This window comes from Egretta garzetta, unplaced genomic scaffold (assembly GCF_000687185.1).
Source record: "Egretta garzetta isolate BGI_Z169 unplaced genomic scaffold, ASM68718v1 scaffold615, whole genome shotgun sequence".
NCBI lineage: Eukaryota > Metazoa > Chordata > Aves > Pelecaniformes > Ardeidae > Egretta > Egretta garzetta.
This window is the reverse complement of record NW_009259857.1, coordinates 1,881,650-1,897,097: the sequence shown is the minus strand read 5'-3', so window position 1 is coordinate 1,897,097 and position 15,448 is coordinate 1,881,650. Positions and strand designations below refer to the sequence as shown.

The 15,448-nt window shown below is 36.5% G+C and overlaps 1 protein-coding gene across 1 annotated transcript in view; it reads right to left on the bottom strand.

The window, feature by feature from the left end:
- The window catches only part of LOC104127348 (lipopolysaccharide-responsive and beige-like anchor protein), a gene marked incomplete at its 3' end in the record, with an annotated part of 169,994 nt that overhangs the window by 156 nt on the left and 154,390 nt on the right, over nt 1–15,448 (bottom strand). Inside the window, exon 36 of the mRNA XM_009640012.1 lies at nt 1–11. This exon is cut by the window's left edge and continues 156 nt beyond it. Coding sequence (XP_009638307.1) covers nt 1–11 — 11 coding nt within the window. The remainder of the gene's footprint in view (nt 12–15,448) is intronic.

The window sequence follows — 15,448 nt, the reverse complement described above, 5'->3', positions numbered from 1 at the left end:
GCACAGAGTGACTAGGAAGAAAATAAAGACTTTATTACTTTGCATTTTAATTATACCATCCAAAGGAACTTTGAAACACTTCATAATTAATTACTTATACAAAACCCTTGAGAAATAAGAATTAACCCCATTTTACAGGTTTGAGGATTGAGGCATTGCACAGCTGCCCACAGTAAATCTGTTGAGAGCCAAGCAGAGGATCTTGGTTTGTCATGAATACTTTAACCACATAGCATACACACCCAAGATTTAGCAAATGCCAACACATTAGTGGCCTTATTGCATAATAAAATATAGAGGCACAACCACTTTTCTTGCATAACAAAGTGAATAGCATTATAAAAACAGAGAGGCAAGTTCAGAATAATGAATGCCAGCTAGCTGACCGCTCCACTCCTGTGACTCTCCGTTAGGTTTGGGTAGCCAACTGTTTGTTGTTGTTTGTATAAACATGTAACAATAAAAACTAAGGAGAAAAAACTACGTATCTTCAGATAGACAGAAGACAAAATGCATATGAAGACTGAATTGATCATTACCAGATGGTTTCTTGAAGTTGAGCCCATTTGCAGGCCAGCATGGGAAAATTAATCATTTTCCTAGCTGTATTACACCTGTTGTATAAACACCTTCTGTTTGCCGAGGTACTCAAAACCAAATACTGCCAAATAAGAACTGAAAGTCACACCTACAAACAGAACTCAAAACTATGAAAGATTCTTTGTTACAACATTTTCTTATCATTTTGGTTTTTTGTTGATCTTCTGAAAATTTATCTGTTAATAGAGAGCTCAAAATACAGGCACCAAATTTAGACCACCCCCTCATCAAAACACTGTACATGAAGACTCACAACAAACTCACATATTGGTAGAAACAATAAAGGCTTTTCCCCACTTCAGCACTCCCTGTTTCTAATTTTCATCTGGCAATTCCACAGATCGCATATGCCAGACAAAGCATTTCAGCCTTTGTCAATGATTGGATTATTCTATGATCTAGTTAGTAGAATGGACACAAATGTCTGCCTAACAACAAAAAAAAAAATGCTTCTTCTTTGTGAAGCACAGCTGATGCAGACACTAGTACAATTCTTTCTTAGAGGTTAGATAACAGCACAATATCATAATGTTTTTTCTATGTTTAAAACAGTAGCAATGCTTTTTCTGTATAAATCTATTTATATGTGCAAGCATTAGAAAACTGCTGCAAATAAAAAATAGGCAGGCTATGAATGTTATTTATATATGTGTATATACAAATATATGTCATATAAAGTGAGGGAAAGATAGGAAGAAGTGGAAAAAAACATGAGTAAAATAAAATTTGGGGAGGTGTAGATTTTCATAGACATTAGATAACAAAAATGTACTAAGAGATGAATAAATTTTAAAGAGCAATTTTAATAGACTTACAAATATCCTCATAATTTTTCCCACACCTTAGAGCAATGCTCACCTGATAAACAGACATCCAGAAGGAGTGAAGAATGAGCAGCTGACTTTCCAAGTCAATGAGACATCAAAAATTGGCTTTTGTACTCCTACTTTGCCACCCCTCTTCACAAAAATATAAGACGGCTAAATCATAACCAACACTAAATAAGATTTTTCTAGCTCTTTTTAAATACAGCTGTCTTTTCCAATACGTTAATCTATTTTGCACCCATGATGATTCTGAATTCTTTTCAGCACTTTGTAAATGTTTCATAAGCTGTTATTTTTAAGTTGCCTGAAAGGGCAGAATTCTAAAAACAAGTGTGTAAGGTAAGCTAAGTAGTAAAATGTTTTAAAGTGCTCTTTAATGGATCCTCCTTTACAATTTGAACAGCAACTTTTCATATCTGACATAAAATCCATAGATATAAATCACATTAGAGGGTTATTCTTTCCCCATTATCAATCTCTGTCTCTTTATGGAACATTAAAGTCACATTTGACCTTAAAACATGATAAAATGGAAATCAAACTAGAATGTTTTGTAAAAGATATAATGAACTTGTACCTCTTTAAAAAAAAAGTCTCTTTATGATGTAATTTTGAATGCATTCTTCAGTAAATACCAACAAAGATTTTCAAAGTGTAGCTGTGACATTCAAATGAAGGAAAAAATGGTATTTTATTGTCCTGACAACTTCCAAGAAAACAGAATCAGCCTGTTACAGAACGGAAATGCATTGGATTCCACTTTTCAGCAAATTCAGCATTTAATATGAATAGAAATTTGCAATTACCCACCCAAACTGAGAGACTCCCACATGCACCAATCCAATAAAATTGTAACATCACTCCAGGAGGGACTCTTAACCATAGCACACTCTTTACAATATCTGTGTTACAAACAAGAACAGAAAGAAGCCACAGTTCTGCCAAATATCTAGCACGTGTGTGTACAGTTAATAACATTAAGGAAGTTTTACCAGAATAATCTTCCCTCTGATCCTACAGGCGACTTGTCAATTGTTCAGTGGTTCCTACCCACGATGTACGCTGAATATTCAGCAATAAAGAAGCTGTTTCTCCCCCTCCCTCTCTCAAATAATTTTTAACACACCAAAAGAAATGGAAAGAGACCCATCCCAAAGTGGCCAGTCACCACTAGACTGTTCCGAAAGCACTAACATTTCTCCGTTTCTCTACTGTATTTTTTCATTTTCCAGATGCCTCCAGGTTCACTTGATCCACTACTTCCAGAGACACAATACCAGCATGTAGACTCATACATGTTAACACTTCACACTAAATCCTGATCATTCCATGCACCCTGTCATGCTTGAATATAGTTTTACAATTAGGTATACAGTTTCATGCAAACAAGTTTGTCAAACCTTCCTTACAACTAGTGCTTTGGCCTACATAGTTTTTGTTATGTTTGGGCAAGTGTGCATTGAAAGTATAACCATGAACGTACTGCAGTCACACTTGTGATGAAACAAAAAATTTGAACGGAGAAAAATTTATTTTCATATATACACTCCACAGGTTATCTAGAAAGTGTCATAAATTCAGTGCCTGTCAAATGTCTTACAAAGGGGAAGTGTATTAAGCAGAGTCTTTGACACAACATGGACCAGAGGAAAGACCCTTGTTCTCTACCCCTTCATACAGGGTGGAACAGAAACCTTCTCTTTTGCCGTTATCACAGAGAGGAACAGGGCTTTTTTCCTCTCTCCCCTTCCCTGCTTGGACAAGACTGCAAGCTATTTGAAATGTAGGTTATCTGAAGATTTATTTTTAAGGACAGTAATTCTAAAGGAGCACAAGGTCATCTGAAAGGTAAGTTATAGATATGAAAATACAATACATTCTGTATGCAGAAAAGATTCCAGAAACACTATTGCGAAATACTGACAAGGTGAATTAGCCTATTCTGCCTGTCTATATTTCAGTGAAGAGGAGGATTAATCTAGTGGGTTTAGAACTATTTTATCTCTGATCTTTATAAATATGTAAGTAAAATATTTCCTCTGCACAGTACCATCTGCACATGCACCTTTGCAGTCCCAAAATTACAATGTAATGCTCTCTACAAACTACAAAAAAGTTTAGTAGTGTAGGGTTTTTAAAAGCAACATTGCGCCTTTTTATTTTTATTCTTCAACTCTGAGATGACTGATCACTTTTACATATGCCAGTTCCTTTGTCTAATTTGGCTAAAAGCTACTTGCTTTGTGAACAACCTGTCTCAGAGGGTGTCATTTAAGAGGAAAAGTCATCCATAAGATAACACGTAGTCTTGCCACTAATGCAAATTCCCTACAAATAAGGATATTTTAGTAAATGAAGGAGCTCCTCAATCCTCTCCTTTCACAGATCTTTGCACTTGACCTCTGACCTAAGGTTTAAAGTCTGGACTAAAAATGCTACCCAGGGAAATCTTACAAAGACTCCTGAATAAGACTTAGAAAAATGAAAGCTTAAAACCTCAACAGCGAACAAAAGTCAACCAATGACAATGTCTGACAGCCACCGTCAATTCTGAAGTGATGCCTCTGTCATCCAACGACTCAAAGTATTGATTTCTCTCAGCATGAAAAAAGCTTAAGCCAATGAAATAGATATAGCATCATCCCCCCGATAATAGCCATCAAGGTTAACACCAGCAGAACACTTATCAAAGTATCTCTTCTATTTCTTCTTGTTTTAATGGACTGAACACAATGCAGTGCCTTCTCATCTCTGCAACCTATAGTTTTCCAAACCTCATTTATCTACTTTTCCAGCCTTTTATCTGATTTGAAAATTAAAAAGAATCTGCATCTAAATCAACTGTTTGTAATACACATGGGGAGGGGGGGGGAAGTGGGGGAAGGGAAGAAAAAAAAAAAAAAAAAAAAAAAAGTGGTTTTGTAGCCAGACATTCCTGGGGAAAAATAAACCATGCATTTAAAATCACAAAAGGGGGAAGAAAACCCGCAGTTGACTTAGATCACACCAAACACAGACTGGTAAAGCTATGGTCATGACCACAAAAAACCCTACCACAGTCAATTTGGGTTAGTGATTAGAGAGAAATGCAAGGATCTCTAGAGACATCTGGTTTTAATCTGTGCTGAGTCAACAGCTTTATTTTTTACCTTTAAGTCTCACCATATTAAGTTTTAGTAAACCCAACTAAACACTAGGCAACGGCACTTTTACTGAGATTGCATCTTTCAAATGAACCCGATTTAGTGGAGTAAATAAATAAGACAAACTAACAAGAGTTCAACTGGATAGAAAAAGAACGGACAGAATAAATAAATAGTAAAGAGTAGAGACAAATAACATCAGATTTATTCTGTCATATCCATTAGTACCATTAACTTTTTTTTTTTTTTTACCTTTTTCTTTTATGCTTATCTGATTGGTGTTATTTGTGTTACAGCAGCACCCTTGGATCACAATCAAAGACAAAGCTTTACACAAAGTAAGAGCTCTTACTCCCTGCTAGGAACTAGGATTTGCTATACGCGCCCTGCATTATTCCAATATTCTAACTCTCTAAGCATCGCTGCTAACCATTGGCATAAACAATATGCAGAGACAAATGTTCTTTTTGAACCAAAGAAGCCAGTTCTTACTGTACAAATGCCCAAATGCTTTGCATTCAAAGCATGCACTAAGATAGACACTTTCCCACTTCTCTCTTCTGCAAATCCAGTTTATGTCTGCAGTCCCTTCGTACTGTTCTCATTTTAAAACAGGCTAAGATCCTAAAAACATTATGCTTGGGCATTAAATTTGAGATCCTTTGGGCCCACATCTTCCAAGTACAAGGCATTTTTCAAGCTAGAAATAATCAAAGTACAATTCCCCTAATGCTCTAGAAACAGTAAAGCTCAGCACTTCTGCATAGGTGGCTCTGTGCTCTCAGATTAGCTATTAAGCAGAAAAGGAGCCAGTGATGATCTTTTAAGCTACTTCCCAATGACACTGCATCAACCTTGTGATGTTCAACTGCTTCAACACCATGATGAGATTAACACTGTATTCACTAAAGAACTTCCAGTCCAATGCAACAACTGAATCAGATCCATGAACAACTTCTGGAATTGACAAACTCGCTTATTTTCTAAGGAACGTCCAAGCCTGTCCAGCAAATGAGACATATACTTTCATAACCTAAGGATTCATTACACATGCTTAGTGAAGGCCAAATTAAGGTTGCACTGCTCTGATTTTTTCATAACTGTTGGATACTTAGTTTTGGAATCTTTTCATATTGTCATTTCTATGCAACATAAGTTAAAAGGTATTTTCCCCTTCTTTAAAATCACATGAAAACATATATATCAGTCTCATAGCAGGCCAATTACTAAGACTTCTATCACTTCAACCAAAGCAAAGCAGTATTTGATAGTTACACTATCTGCAACCAGTTGTTAGTAGATGTGTGAGCAACTCGTTACTGCCAGAAGAGAAATACAATATTTAGTTCCAGTCTCCAAGGGTGCAGTGGAGACTGGCCTAGGGAACGGTCCCAATTCTACTTTCAATGCTCCCAAAGTTTCTTTCTGTTCTTCTCTTTTACCTGCAGGCTCTTTCTTATATTACCCACCCATCCTTCACCTTTTCTTCGTGCTGTTAATACGGTACTCTAGCAGGATGCTTCCTCCCTTCTGTACAACGTGAACACTAAGTTGACATAGGGGAAATAGTTACCATCCACTGCAATGTGGCACTGGCAGCTCAGGAAACATTTGCCAAATAACTCTTGCTGTGGCTTTCAATCTATTCTTCAAGATCTTGTGAAAATCTTTGTATGACCAGGGGCCAGATGGGACACTTCCAATAAACCCCAACAAACTAAAGCCCTGAAATGTCCTCATTCACTAACTGTGACCACCACTTCCCCAACTGTCTTGTTCCACCGAAGCACAGCGAGGACCTCTGTTACCTGTAAGGTAGGTAGAAAGCAGTCCAGCAGCTTTGGCCCCAGCAGCCAAATAACCACCTCCCCAGGGTTCAGATTTCCAGAGACCCTACTGCCACAGCATCAAGACTTGGCACCAGGAGTGACACTTGAACAGACCAAGAGTCACATGCAGATCGGAAGGCACAGATAAACCATAAATTAAGTCCCTAAGAGCAGGTAACACAGGCTATTGAGTATTTTTGAACAATGCAACTGACTAATTAGGAAGCTCTTAAAGGTACTACAAACCCAGCATTTTTTCACAAGTTTTGTTTCAGATGAATTCTGAATAATTTTTCATAATATGGGCAAAAGGTACATTTCTGACAGTGGGGAAATAAGAATACCTCAAAACATGGAAAAAAATTATATTATCAAAAAAATAAAAAGTAATAGTATTTTTCATGTTTTAATTTGGAAACAATTTGCCAACCTTTTTTTCTGAACCAAGAAAAAAAACCCAAATCTAAACCTTAAAGCAATTCAAGCTCCAAGAGCACATAGAACAGAAAAATTTAACCAGAATGATTCAGATGATAAGCAGATAAACCAAAAGATAATTTGGAACTTTATTACAAGATACCTTTTACCACTTTAATCTATAAAAGTGGCTTCAGCCTCTGGCTATAACAAAGTGAAAGGCATCTGCACGAGTTAAAATTTTTTCATTTCTATAGCTATAAAAGACACAGCTATAAATACTTAGGTATATTAGCATTTAACACATGACTTGTGTTAATTGTCTCAATACCTGCCTTACAGGAATTTGTATTCCTATATAGGACTTTTATTATCATATAAGAACTCACATTCATATTATATGTAGAATACAATGCAAAAATAATCAATATACCTCTGTTGATTTTGTTATTTATTGTTTGATATTCCTGCTATATCACACTCACTAAATCTCCTTATAAATTTGCAAAACACATGCAAAACAAATTCATTTCCAGACAAAATCTCTATATAAACAGTTTCCAAGATTATGTAAAGTTCCAGATTTCCAAAAGATGGAAAGATTAGCCCCTTGAGACATGCCTGCAGGCTGGAGCCTGTGTTTCTATTTTCTTCATAGTTCCCCTCAAGCACTTCTCAGCTTTCCCTGTTTAGCATCTTGGTTTGAGAACACAACTCTGATTTTAATCCAGGAGCTTCAGAATGTATCAAAATATATCAACTCATGAAGAAAGAACAGAGAAATCACATTAATTTGAGATAACAAGACATTTAGGCAAAATAGTTTCCTATCTTGCCCATGACTGGTTTCATGCCTATGACCGGTTTCATGCCTATGACTAGCACATCTCTAATAAGCTTCAGTACTTTGGATACAAAGTTGGTTTCGGACCTGAGTGGACTCCTTAATGTGTCAGTTATGACACTTAAGGGGAGAAAAAAAAAAAAATGTAGTTTGCCTTTCTATAACTTTGTTCTGTACTCTGACAACAGAATCAAAGACATGTTTTGAAAGTGTTTTACTCTGTATAGTAGGCGAGTACTCACTAGATGTTAAGAGCAAACAAAAGGAAAAATACCATCAGCACACAATAAAATCAATGTATACAACACAAGGCTACATAATGGTAATTAAGATAAATGTAGGAACAAATCACCTATCATTCTGCACCAGCAACAGAAAGGGCTTTAAAAGTGTTCTGTGCCATATTTGGCAAACCTTTTGTGAAAGCTCAGCTATGAAACATTCAGACATGAACATGAACTCACAACCCAAAAGGTAAGCGATCTGTCCTTCACCAGCTTCTATCATGCTGGATCCAAGAGCTAATTTAGTGGACTTGATCTCTGACAGTTCAGGACCTTTTCAGCCTCTCACAGCGGAGAATGATCACCTTGACTGGCACATATCCTTGAGCAACCCTGCTAAATAGGACAAACATCTTTGCTGGCAAAGTATTTCCTTCCCACACATGGAAAAAACCCCTTTAGTTTCTGCCATTAAGTCATGGCACCTTCATCTGTATCCACAAAAACCTTTTAATTCATTATTAATGAAAATTATTAAGGGCATCTTTTTTTGTCAGAGGAATTTCAAATCACTGTCAGAGAATCTGTGAAAAAAGAAGAATGACGTGGGATTTTATTTAAAAGTCTATTCAAAAATAACATGCCCAGTGCTGCTGATTCACAGATTTCTAACTAACACTCCAAATGTGCTCTTCACCTTATGGTAAACTAAGACTCTTAAGAGGCTTATTCTTTGGAAGACCAAGTATTTTAAAAGCAGGATATTTTGATTAAGATGATGATGAATCGGCAAAGATTAAAAAAAAAAAAAAACAAAACAACCTAGAGGCAAATGGGAAGGATTATTAAAATATGGCCTCTTATAGCAGTTGTTCTTTAAACTCATTCCTAGCCACTTACTTTAGAAACATGTTAAGCAGTCACAATCCCAGCTTTAGCTTAACATCTGCCTTAACCTAAAGTCTCCTGTCAGAATTCCTATAGCATCAAACTATGAAAAGCAAATAATATTTTATTTTTTCCCCCTCTCCTTTTTTCAGTAGTCTATGTTCTGTACTTCATTCCAACAAGCATATGAGGCTTTTTCCTTTGTGATTGTTTCTCATGCATTTATGCAACACAATTTTGGAATTTCAGAACAGCACAAGATAGGTATGAATAGGTTTGGGTTTTAATTAACATTTTTTACTCAGAAAAAGTTCTACCACCCTTGAAAGGCTGACGTTTGGCTCTAAAAATTGTTGGGGGAGGATAATTTCTTTTTAAAACTGTGTGATTTTATTATCCATATAATGACAGCATTTGAAATATTCTGACTATTTGAAGTGTGAGAAGACAAGAGTCTCAGCTTTAATTTACAGCAGTCTAACTTAAGAACATTCATTCATCCAACTCTAGATCCTTATAGTGATCAATATGGAACAAGGACTAAAAATACTCCATAACAATTACTTTAAATATATATTTTCTTGCTCACTTGGTTTAAATGAAAAGATTGCAATGATGCACAAGTCAGTATTGCAACTACCACAGATGCTATCTTCAGAGAAATAAAGTTCTGTGTAGCACCAGGCAGTTTCTTTACGCTGTCACCATTAAAATAGAGAAAGAAAAAAAGAATACTCCATAAACATATTCATTTACATAAGAAAAATATGTAAGACCCATTTAATGAGTTTTCTGTTTATTTCTCATTTCAAACTTATGAAACCTCCTATTCCAAGGCTCTGATGTTCTTGTTGAGTTTTATTTTTGGCTTTGTTCCAGTTCATACTGCAAGGTTTTTCTGTCTGGTTGTTTTTGTTGTTGGGGTTTTTTTTAGAGGTATGAGGGTGTTTTCATACTATGCCTCGATAACAGTTAGCAGCATTTGTTACAAACAGCTGAACTCACAGACGTTGGTGTAATGGCACAAAACAGATTAGACAGTACAACTGCACAAATCCTGCTTAACTAGATTTCACTAATTGACTTTAATTCAGTGTAAAATAACAAATTCAATACTTGGAGCTTGTTATGTTTAGAGCACAATAGCCACACAGGATAATAAAGCAACATAAGTTCTATGGAATTTTAAAATAAGAATCTGGGATTTCATGTGAATTACAGTTTACTCGTTAAAATTATAGGTATTGAAAGAAAGTACAACGACTAATCAAAATCACCAGCTTCCACCAAGCATGCACAAAAATGAAACAAACTACTGAAATGATATAAAACATTATATAAAACACATGTAAGTGACAGTTACTGGACATACCAAAGCACCATGTAACAACATTTCTCACACACTTTAACAGGCTCAGTTACCCTCTAGCCAATAATCTACCTCTGTCTACTTCTAATATTCCAAATTTCTGAGTAGCTTCAAACAACTGCCATTCAGAAATAACCTGAGAAACATTCCTCTGCTGCTGGCCATATGAAATTGCCTTGCAAAAATGTTGGTCTAATGCCAGGAAAGGTGATGCTGGCTTCAAGGCTATCAGAAACTGCTTAGAAATGAGATATTTGAGGTTTCTAACAGGCAGTGGAGGAAAAAATAAGCAACAATATTTCAGAAGTTAGAATATCTGACTTTTTCTTCTATAAATGCTTAACACATTCAGGAGTAATGGTAGGATAATTTAGAGATGTCTGTAGGTGGCATAAGGTCCTCCCACGGCTGAGGGCCAGCACAGAGCCAAGCCCAGCTTAGGATGACCCTGTCCTGCTGGCGGTATTGGAGACAGGACCAACCACCCCCCATCCTAGCAATGCCCACCACTTTGCTGTGGGCTCCCTGATCCTGTCCAGGCTCCTAGCAATGGGGCAAGCGGGCTTCCTAGCCTCAGGCTGGCCCTGGCCCCGTGGCCCTGCCCTATTGTGGGGGGTCTGTGCTGGCCCTGGCCACCCTCTCCCAGGGCTGCCCTGCTCTTCTCATGGTGGGTGACAGGTTGGAGATGCCTGGTGAGGTCCTGCCCAGGAGGCTGTGGTACTGCAGTGGGTGCCCAACTTAGACCCTGCAGAGCACTGCCAGCCCTTTCCTACACAATAATGAAAATTTTAGCAATTTAATTGTAAAAGTCCTTATTTAAATAATTACTGTCTCTTTTCAACCATCACTCATAAAGGCATTTATTTCAGCACAGTAACTATACTTTGTATTCAGAACAGAGCATTCTCAATGAAAGGCTGAAGCTTTCACTGGAATGAGAAATAGCAATATAGGATAAACTGTTACACTAGATGCAGTATTTTGCACAACTTCCACCTCAATAATATTGCAATAAATGAATGGGGAAAATACTAAGAAATATAGGTATCATTGAAAAAACTTAATTATAAATGCCTTCAGGCTCTACTGATGAACTTTTGTAAACATCTGAGTATCTCCGTGCATGTGTTTTAGTAAGCTGATCAGGGTCAGAGTTTTAAAAATAAAATCTTTTGGAGGATATACACATAACTACATTCAGTTACAGCAAGTAGTTTAATGGATCAGTAAAAGAAAGCATACTGCAAGTACACAAACTTGCACGCAGTATGTTTTCATACACAGACCTGCAGAATGAGCTGGCTTCACAGAGTCACTTCTAAATTTTCATTTCAACGATCAGCCATTAGAAAAAAATCGAAATTTTTACAAGGAAAACAAATAATAGCATCCTAATACCTGTATGCACCAGTCTACCCTGGTAACTTCAGAACTGCAGAGGTTTCACATGAAATCCAGCTATAGTCCACTGGGATGGGCTTTAACACAACAGCCTGAACTCAGGTCAGTCACAAGCAGTGTTTGCAACTCAGGTACTTTTGCCAGGAAAAGTAAAATGAGAAAACAAATATGCAGAAACAGAACTAGACTACAGGGAAATATTTTACAGGTTTGTGACCTCTTTCTTCAATTCCTCTTATAAACAAGCTTCTCACATAAAAACAGTACTTCTAAAAATGAAATTGTATTTGAGAGAATATTGAAGCCTACTGCCAAAAGACTGTCAAATACATCTGGGCTACAAATGACAATATGTTGGATCAAAAGTCAACACCCATTTAGCAATCAGATGCATATTTCATCCTTAATGAAGGCCTGAAAAGAAGAGTTCACTTTATTCTGGATGCAGGTATCAAAGCAGATCTCACAAAGCAACATAGGCGCATCATCTAAGGATCTTTTTCACATTAAGAATCCTATTAGAAGGAAAACACTAAAAGGTAATTGAATTTCCCTCAGTTATCTTCATCTCTGTCAGCTCCTGCTACAATAACTTACTCTCCAGAGCAGAGATAACTCAATTCTGTCCAGCAAGCATATGTTATGAATCTCCAAAGCAAACTTGTCTAAATCATTCTGGTCTTCTATCAAGGTTGGCTGTGGATATGAACTCTGACAGAAAGCAAACAAATTTATTTTTATCTTTTCAATAATTCACTTCCCTGTGCCTTGATGGAAGAATCTAAAGACATAAATGTTTCCACTAATTCTGGAATTATAAAGAAAGACTGGTTGAAAATATTTTATCTGGAAGTTAATGCTATTATAAATTGTTTGATTCACCATTCTGTTTTAGCAAAAACAAAAAAAAAAAGAGTGTTACAGCAGTTTCGGGTTCCTGTAGGTATACAAAAACTAAACCTATCATCTCATGCTGTATTTGCCATTTTTTCAGAATGGTTTTGACATTTATATTTTCACTTTCAATGGAAATGTTAACTGTACAAATAATAACAACAGAAGTATACTCTAACTTCTAATTTCATCAAAGCTCTTAAAACATCACTAAGTGCAAATTCTCCACACACCTGAGCAAACTACTTTGATTTTAAAAGTCACATTTTAGGAAGGTATAATGACTTATCTAGACCAACATCTTAAAAGAAAAGCAAAACACAAAGCAGCCAAAGGAAGGGTAAATGACAGAAATTAGAAAAGCTACTTCTAGAAGGAGATGAGAGAAAATACTAGGTAAGGTTCTAGTCAAACTAATATTAACCATACAATTCCCATCAGTTTGTAATCGTTTCAGGCTTTTCGACATATATGTAAAAAAAGTCTGAAGAATGAGTGAATAATGAAGTGACAAAGTTCATTGCTGACACTAAGCTTTTCAGAGGTGTATAATCACAAAAGACCTGTGAGGAACTGGAGGGGGAGCATGTAAGACCAAGTCATTGTGGTAATAAAACAGCAAAGGAACTTCAATGTAGATAAAAAACGTAGGAAAGTATCTAATTTTAGATATAAAGTGATTGACTCTGAGTTCACTTTTTTCCCCACTCCTTTTTGCCATGAGATGGTATTATCAATGACAGATAGTTCTATGAAAACATCAGCTCAGTACACGATAATCAACCAGCACATTGGAATCAAGGGAAGAACTAGGAACCATTGTGAAGAGAACAACATAGAAAACATTATGTATTTATTATAATTTCCTGGTGAGTCCACATCTGGAACACTGGGTGCAGTTTTGGTTCTTCCATGAGAAAATAGGATAGAACTGAGAAGCATTAAGGAAGGATACAGAATTGGAACCACTGCCATAGAAGAAATAACTATGTAACAGTAATATCTTTCAAGGTGGGGGAAAAAAGACAACTCAGGACGGATAGGAGAATTCTGTAAAATCATGTGGTACAAAGGATCCTTTCTAGGCGAGTTTGTGTAAATGGGTTATCTAGATTCTTACAACATTAGATGGAGAGAGTCACTATGAAAAAGCAGCCCAAAGAAATGGAGAGTGCGTGCTGAGAAGGTCACGTGTGAACGCTTCCCAAGAGCTGGCAGACTCTAGGGACTGGCAGTCTTGTTGAACCTGCAAAACATGATCAATTCAGAATACCACAGGTCTGCTGAATCCATACACCACCACTAGCACCCACTAGTACCAGCAGCAGATTGTATGACTCAGACAACATCCAAGAGAGTGACAGCTACTCTATGCAAACAAGGAATACAGGATTGTATATATACCCCCATGAAGCAAAGGACCTCCTGCTATCCTCTTATCAGCTATCAACAGTAACAGCTTTATTCTATTAATTTCAACAGTATAATGAACAGAAGGTGTTCTAAGAAATACTGGTTGTAAACGGCGCCTCCCCTCCAACCTGACTCGCTACCAGGGAAAAAAACATTTAACAACACAAGAATGAAACTAAGATGCCAGAACAATTTGCAATTAACTCTGTGAAACTCTTAGCAAAAGTCTATATGGATTCAAAGTTTTGCTGGGCAAATGGGGGAACAATCCCCAAAGTGGTACTAAGCACATGGCCATCATTTCTGGCAAGCAAGAATCAGAAGTCCCTGAACTTCAAATTGCAGAAGGGTGGGAGTGTATTCTGGGAAAGTGTTACTATTGTTTGCCCTTTTAATAACCTCTTCCTTAAGTAACCACTGTTTAAGATAGGATAATAGGCTTGATAATGGACTTATCAATGTGATTAGTCTTGCTCATCCATGTTCCAGTAGGAATCGATCTTCCAAGAAGAGGCACAAAGTAGAACTACTAGGATGATCTAGAGTATGCAGATTCCACCTTAGAAGAAAAAAACCTAGATGAATATAACTCATTTAGCCTAGTGAAATTAAGTGAGGAGATGTGATAATAGATAAAAAAGCAAAACCAAGAAAAACTAAAATCTTCTCTGACCTTGCCAGCACCGATATCAGAATTGTTTTAATATAACATCTTGCTCATTTAGATCAAACTAACCTATAATAAAAGCACATAGGACATATGTCTACTGTCACCAGTGTTTTTTCTTCAAAGCTCCTAACACTAATGTTAAAAAGGTATATAAGCAATGAAAGCTATCTTTGGACAGGAATTGTAGAAGAGAATTCTCTAATCAAACACAATAGGATATTTGCTTTGTTAATGCTAGAAATTTACACTCTACATATGCTGTTTTACTTCAGTAAAGAGTATTTTAGAATCACTGCCTGGCATGAGCTACCATAAAAGTCGGCACATGAATAATAAACAAGGTAAACCCTCCTGATTTATTTTTCATGAATAGGTGAGAACAACAGCACTTCTGACGGGAACATCTAATTTGAAGCAAGAAATTTCTTAGCTGGCTACCTTAGTTTTCATATTCCGAGCATAAAAAGATGCAGCAAAACATGGAAAATGTTTTTATAGACAACACAAAAACTGTATAAAAAGATACAATATTAGGGGTTCAAAGGAAATGTATACCATCCATCAAAGGGCTTCTTAAAAGACAAAAAAAAGCTGGAATAATTATAACTGCAGAGAAAGAAGGCTGTAAGAAAATGGCATTCTTCAAGAAGCCTGTTCAAAGAAGGAAAACAGAAAAATATGTCAACTGTGGTATGTTAGTTTTAAAAACAGAATGAAGCAGGCCAAAAGAGTTTGAGAAACACTTGCATAAAGGCATAAAAGGCAGTAATAAATTATTTTTCAAACAAATCAGGAGCAGTAAGCCCATTAAGGTATCTCTGTAGAGTTAACAGAAGGTGAAAGGATAAAAAGAGCTCTTGGAACACAAGACCTTGGAACACAAGACCACCACAGAGAAGCTCTTGCAGAGAAGTTATAAAAGAAACCTG